Genomic DNA, 6669 nt, shown 5'->3' with positions numbered 1-6669 from the left:
CTATATTAAGTTTAGTCAGACTAATTGAATCTAAGTGCTCAACAAATTCAAATGCAAATCGCGTCTCGAATTGGGAACGAATTTCGTCATAGGTTCGTCCTTGTATTGAATTAAATTGCCCGAACGTACGTGCGTTAGAAATAATTCTATTCGCGCGGTTTTTTTATTTTTTATTTGTTTTATTTATTTCTTTATTTTTGCGAAAAACTTCCGGATTTATTCGTATATGTTATAATAGAATATTATTGGAATAAACGTATTAATAAATAATAAAAGAAAAGAGAATGACAAAAATACATTTGAACGAGTGAAATTCAATATTGATTTGTATAAAATGATTACATTCGTGATCAATGGTCGAGCAAAGTGAAAGTTATGTTAACGAAACATTTATTATTTGATCCGATCATAAATAGTCTGTTTAAATACTACTAGTTTTCATTTGCGCTTGCGTTCTGATAAAAGAGAGATCATAAGTCATAGCTACGTAAGCTGTAAGACAGTATTCTGAGAAACGAGAATAACAAATAAACATCTCTTGTAGTAGTAACCAAGAGAAAGTGATAGTAATAGTGCACGAGCGAATACTACACGAATAAACGCGATACAATAAGGTATAATTTTACAATATTGACATAAATGGTTCTTATCGTAAATAAATCAACACGATGAACGATAGCAATATTATTGGATTCAATTTAGTGTTAAGTTTAGTGTATTTATAATCGATTCGAAATTAAAAGTGTTACGATTTGAACATATGCACGATCGAAATATTCGATAATGTAAAAAACAAATCGGATTTCAGTGAAATCAAAAATATATAGTACGTTAAATTGATCGATTTTATTAATAAATATATATGATTTAAGAAAACTTTGAGATAAGCGAAGTGATTTTTAAAAAAAATGTTCAATGAAACGTACAGGAAAAAAAATAAGAAATATGGAAGGTTACGTCTTTAATCGATTATTATTATTTTTGTTTAAACGTCTGACAAAATTGTAGAATTCGTTGTTGATATTTTAGAGTAAAATGAATATAAATAGAGTAAAATGAATTTTCATTCGATCATCCGAGTTCTATTCTAGGACAAAATGAATATTCAATATCAAATTATGAAATGTTACTATATGAATATTTTATATATTTACTCGAGTCATCCTCGATCATTATTCTGTTTACATTAACAAAGGTGAGAAGTCTGCTATCGATATGATTTGAATTGATATAGAAATTGATAAAAACACGAATGAATTACGTTTAAATTAAAATAAATAAATAGAATGTTCGCTCATTCCTTTCGTTTTTAATTGTCCGATAAAAGATTTCTACAAAAGATTTATTACAAAAATTTCAGAATAGATAAATAATAATCTAAGATAAGGAGACGGATTATAAGTGCGATTTTTTGATGAAATACGAAAGATAAATTTAAAAGAAGAATGTTAAGTTAACGACTGAGACGGATGCAACTTCGATGAGTTATAAATTAACAATGCGATCAACAGATGGCGCAATGAATCGTAGCGGCGCAGTAACGATGCTTAAGTCGCATCAACGTGGCGACAGGGCTTCTATTTTTCTCTGTTTTACTTGTGCAGTTTGTTTTCTTCTAAGCGTTACCTGTACTTTTCTCGGTACTCTTGTTGTCCTCGATCAGAACGTTGAGGCTGCCAACTATCGATACGGTAAGAAATTTTGATGTTCTCAAAATAATGAAAGAACTTGACAGAACCATCAAAACCGCATTCATCACCAATCACGTGGATCAACGTATTAGCGCGCTATTTGAATATGCTTAAAGTTTATTTTGATTCAATAGAAATATCGTAAATAAATAATCATTCGTAATACATCGTTACTTCGTACGATATAATTCTATACAACAATTCGATTCGTCTAAAATTCTATTAATTTCGAATCAAACTTATTAATAATAAAAGTTAAATCACGAGTTGTATTTATCAAAAAATCTATAATTGAAATTAATCCGATGGACTTTGTTTACTTTACGTTACGTAAAGATAAGATGACTTTCGATGACTCTCAATTAATTTTCTGGTTTATTAAATTATAAGTATATATTAGATTATAAGTTTATTCATTGTAACGAAATACTTTTATCAATTAATATACTATTCGCATAATAAACGTAATTGATTAAGATCTATTTTTTTACAGATCCAAGTAAACCGGAAACGTTCGCCGTCATGAGCCACGATCACCAGGATGATTATACTTTCAGATTACCAAAAGAAGTTAAACCGATTCATTATGATATTTATTTATATCCCGATCTTAACAATGGTACATTCGTGGGTAAAGTTACGATCCTTATAAATGTCTTAGATAAAAGAGGCCAAATCGCCCTTCATCAAAAGGATCTCAATATTACTCATATCGAATTAAAAACTTATGATCGCGAAGAGAATTATGAAATTGAATTATTGCCTCCATTTACGGTCGCGAAATATGAGATGCTTGTTGTTCCTATAAAGAACGAAATCAATTCAGGACTTTATAATCTATCTATCGATTTTAATGGAGCACTTCAACCGGACAAAATTGTCGGTTTCTATTCAAGCAAATATAAAGACGAGTATAATAAAACGAGGTAAAAGTTTCAACGATAATATTGATATATCGGAATTAATAGAATATACATTGAACATTTTCTTTAGATACATTGCTACTTCGAAATTTGAACCAACCTACGCGAGAAGAGCGTTTCCTTGTTTCGACGAGCCTTCGTTCAAGGCCGAATTTTCAGTTAAATTAGTTCACCCTACAGACGAGTGCTATAATGCACTTTCCAATATGAACGTCAAGGTAACGAAGTGTAACTTTGTTATTCAATGTAAGATATTTTATCTCGGACAACTTTAATTGCAATTACGAATACGAATTGTACAGAGTACTCTTATTAATCAACCAAATTCTGGACTTACCACCGTGGTCTTTGCCAAAAGTGTACCTATGTCAACTTACTTAAGTTGCTTCATAATTAGCGATTTCGTAGCCGTGACAAAAAAAGCGAAAGGTTTTAATGGCCGAGAATTTCCAATTAGCGTATACACTACCAGAGCACAAAGGGAAAAAGGCTCATTTGCTCTTAAAATTGGTGTTGATATAATTGAATATTATATCAATTTATTCCGTATAGACTATCCTTTGCCTAAGCTTGGTGAGTAACGATTACTAATTAATCGTTTATTTATTTTTTGTTGTTAACTGTAAACAAATCTTATATATCATATATAACAGATATACATATATATATATATATATATATATATATATATATATATATGTATATATACAAAAATTGATTTTCAGATATGATTGCGATACCAGATTTTGTATCGGGTGCGATGGAAAATTGGGGTATAGTAACGTACAGAGAAGCGAGATTACTTTACGATAATCAAACGAGTTCTACGCGAGAGATGCACGATATCGTCACCGTAATTAGTCACGAATTTGCACATATGTGGTTTGGAAATCTAGGTAAATATTATAATAAAAATAAATTGATCCTGCTATAAGTTGTAATTATAAAAATACTTTTTTCTTTTCTTTTATTATTATTATTATTATTATTATTATTATTATTATTATTATTATTATTATTATTATTCAGTTACAATGAAATGGTGGAACGATCTATGGTTAAATGAAGGTTTTGCTTCGTTCATGCAATACAAAAGCGCGAATGCTATTCTTCCCGATTGGGGACTGGTTAGTATCGATAGGATTGTAAATAAACGAAATTATATTGATATAAACAAAAATAAGAAAGTATAAAGCTAAACATTACTATCAACGATTTTGATCCATATAATAAAAATCGTAAGATCGTTGACGATTATCGATGATTATTGCGCTGCCTTGGCGAATAAATATTACAATCGAATTCATTTTGTAAGAACATTATAATTATTCTATCGAAGAAGAAGATTTCATATTAACAGAAATGGATTTTCAGATGGAAGAATTTCTTCTCGACCAAATACATTTGGTCTTCATTACAGATGCCAAATTGAGCACTCATCCGATCATTCAAACTGTCAATAATCCCGATGAGATTACATCGATTTTCGATGAAATCTCTTATAGAAAGGTGAATCACATAAGATCACTAGTTGTGTGTTAGAATTGATATTGGACGAGTCGTTACATTTTTTTTTTCTAGGGATCATCCGTTATACGTATGATGGAAAATTTTATTGGTGTTGATAGATTTTACGACGGTATTAGAACATATCTGAATAGATTCACCTATCATAATGCAGAGACGGATGATCTTTTTAAAATTTTACAAGAACAAGTTGGAACAGAAATAAATGTGACGGAGATTATGGATACCTGGACCAGACAAAATGGCTTTCCGGTCGTAAATGTTCACAAGACTGAAAATAAATACGTATTAACACAAAAACGTTTCTTAGCCGATCCAGATACTCAAATTGATCCTACGGAATCAGATTACGGGTTAATAAAATTCAAAGCGAAATTATTTTAATAATAATAATCTAAATTAATAATGATTTTATGAAATATATGATATTCTTTTTTCAGATATAAATGGATAATACCTATAACATATATTACTAATAAATCATCAAAGCCAAATTTAATCTGGTTCAATAATAATGCTAGTAATTGTAGGTATATATACGAATTTTTTACGTTACCTTATACACTTCTTAATATAATTTTCAGTGGTGATAGAATTGCAAGAACCTGTCGAATGGATTAAATTTAATAAAGATCAAATTGGTTATTATCGCGTTAATTATGAAACAACGGAATGGGAAAATTTGATTCATCTGCTTAAATACTATCACACGGTAAATATCGCTTTGTATCAGTATATATACTCTTTGTGGAAATGGTTCTAGAAAATGAATAAAAGTTTATATTTACAGAGATTATCTGTATCAGATAGAGCTCATCTCTTGGAAGAAGTATTTAGTTTAGCATCTGCAGGTGAACTTGATTATGGCATCGCCATGAATATGACCACGTATCTTCCACGAGAAAATCATGTTATTCCTTGGACTGTTGCATCTAAAAATTTATTGGCTATAGATCAATTTTTGTCGTCAACAAATTTGTCTACTATTTTTAAGGTTGTATAATAACTACATATAATATGTACATAATAATATGTACATATCTATGTACATATACGGATATAAAATAGAATAAGAATGTTTTAGATTGCATATTTACGTATTTGATATTTTATTGTTTTACAGTCTTACGTAAGAAATTTGGTTGATAGCGTGTATCACGATGTAACATGGCGTGTGGATAACACAGAAGATCATGTAATGCTGTAAGATTAAAAAATACTTATCAATTAATTAAAGATTTAATGCATACTTTATTGAAATAATTTTATTAAAATTTACAGAAGACTTCGTTCGATAGTGTTAGATCTGGCTTGTTCGGTAGGTCATATAGAATGTTTAGAAGAAGCATCTGAAATCTTCAAAAAATGGATTAACGATATAAAGGACGTACGTCCGCATCCAGATATTCGAGGATTGATTTATTATTACGGTCAGTATTTTATGAAAGTATACATATATTAACGATTAGCATTGATCATTTGAAGTAAAGATTTCTATTTAATATCATTACAGGCTTACATTATGCTGGTTCTGAAGCTGAATGGAATCTTATGTTCGATAAATTCGTTCAGGAAACGGATTCGTCGGAAAAATTAAAATTGATGCGTGGATTAACGGGAATACGAGAAAGTTGGCTTTTGACCAAGTTAGTTAACTTTCTATACAAATTTTGAAATAAACAATATTTATGTTACTTGTAGAGACACAAAGAGAGAGACAGAGAGAGAGAGAGAGAGAGAGAGTGAGAGAACGAGAGAAAATATTCGATATATTGTTTCTTTGTTTCTTTTATAGATTTATCACTATAGCGAAGAATGAAAATTACGTTCGTGCACAAGATTTTTTCTCTTGTTTGACGGCAATTTCTAACAATCCCGTTGGTACACCACTCGTTTGGGATTGGGTCCGAGGAAACTGGGAATTTTTAGTTCAAAGATACACTTTAAACGATCGATACCTTGGACAACTTATACCTGGAATTACAAAAACTTTTGCTACGGAAACCAAATTAAACGAAATGAAAGCATTTTTCGAAAAATATCCTGAAGCCGGTGCTGGTGCATCGAATCGAGCGAAAGCATTGGAGACAGTACAAAATAATATAAAATGGTTAGCAAAAAATACAGCTAAGCTTGAAAACTGGTTGAATTCGCATTTGAATAATTAATCCGTCTGATTAAACTATACTACTAATACATTTTTATGAAGGATAATGTTATCAAATAAAGAAAACAACAATGTTTTTAAATATATATATATATATATATATATATATATATATATATTATATATATATATATAGCCGATAAATCAGCATTTATGAAGAAATATATATTAGGACTAATCGTAAGTTGAAAAGAATAAAGTTTTTTACTTTATATAGAAAGACTTAATAATTTACTATTATCAAATCCATTATTCTGTCAATGAATAATTTTTTTATTGATTCGATTATTAAACCTATCTGAAAGTATGTTTAATACAATAAAATTTAAAATATCAAAGTATCGTCATTTATATATTCGAT

General features: G+C 29.4%; 1 protein-coding gene across 3 annotated transcripts; it reads left to right on the top strand.

Moving 5' to 3' along the window:
* Positions 1-446: 446 nt before the first annotated feature.
* LOC118451299 (aminopeptidase A) lies at positions 447-6389 on the top strand. Of its 3 annotated transcripts, none has more exons than XM_035887701.2 (16): positions 448-614; positions 1361-1691; positions 2185-2617; positions 2685-2832; positions 2917-3187; positions 3340-3510; positions 3644-3741; positions 3989-4123; positions 4196-4494; positions 4582-4667; positions 4726-4853; positions 4932-5135; positions 5265-5344; positions 5423-5571; positions 5655-5787; positions 5937-6388. In XM_035887701.2, the coding sequence occupies exons 2-16, from the start codon at positions 1481-1483 to the stop codon at positions 6307-6309; spliced, it is 2919 nt and encodes a 972-aa protein (XP_035743594.1). In that variant the 5' UTR covers positions 448-614; positions 1361-1480; the 3' UTR covers positions 6310-6388. The 3 variants fall into 3 exon arrangements, with proteins under 3 accessions (XP_035743598.1, XP_035743594.1, XP_035743596.1); XM_035887703.2 differs by lacking the exon at positions 448-614 and adding an exon at positions 1177-1195; XM_035887705.2 differs by lacking the exon at positions 1361-1691 and having other exon boundaries at positions 447-614; positions 5937-6389.
* Positions 6390-6669: the final 280 nt, after the last annotated feature.

Source organism: Vespa mandarinia, chromosome 8 (genome assembly GCF_050613455.1).
Source record: "Vespa mandarinia isolate Hongniang chromosome 8, ASM5061345v1, whole genome shotgun sequence".
In the NCBI taxonomy this organism is placed as follows: domain Eukaryota; kingdom Metazoa; phylum Arthropoda; class Insecta; order Hymenoptera; family Vespidae; genus Vespa; species Vespa mandarinia.
This window is presented reverse-complemented; position numbering and strand designations above follow the sequence as displayed.

Coding starts and splice junctions, on each gene's coding strand:
- LOC118451299 (XM_035887701.2), top strand. CDS start 1,481: ATGAGTTATAAATTAACAATGCGATCAACAGATGGCGCAATGAATCGT. Junction 2,833..2,916: donor TTTCCAATATGAACGTCAAG/GTAACGAAGTGT, acceptor CGAATTGTACAG/AGTACTCTTATTAATCAACC. Junction 3,188..3,339: donor CTATCCTTTGCCTAAGCTTG/GTGAGTAACGAT, acceptor ATTGATTTTCAG/ATATGATTGCGATACCAGAT.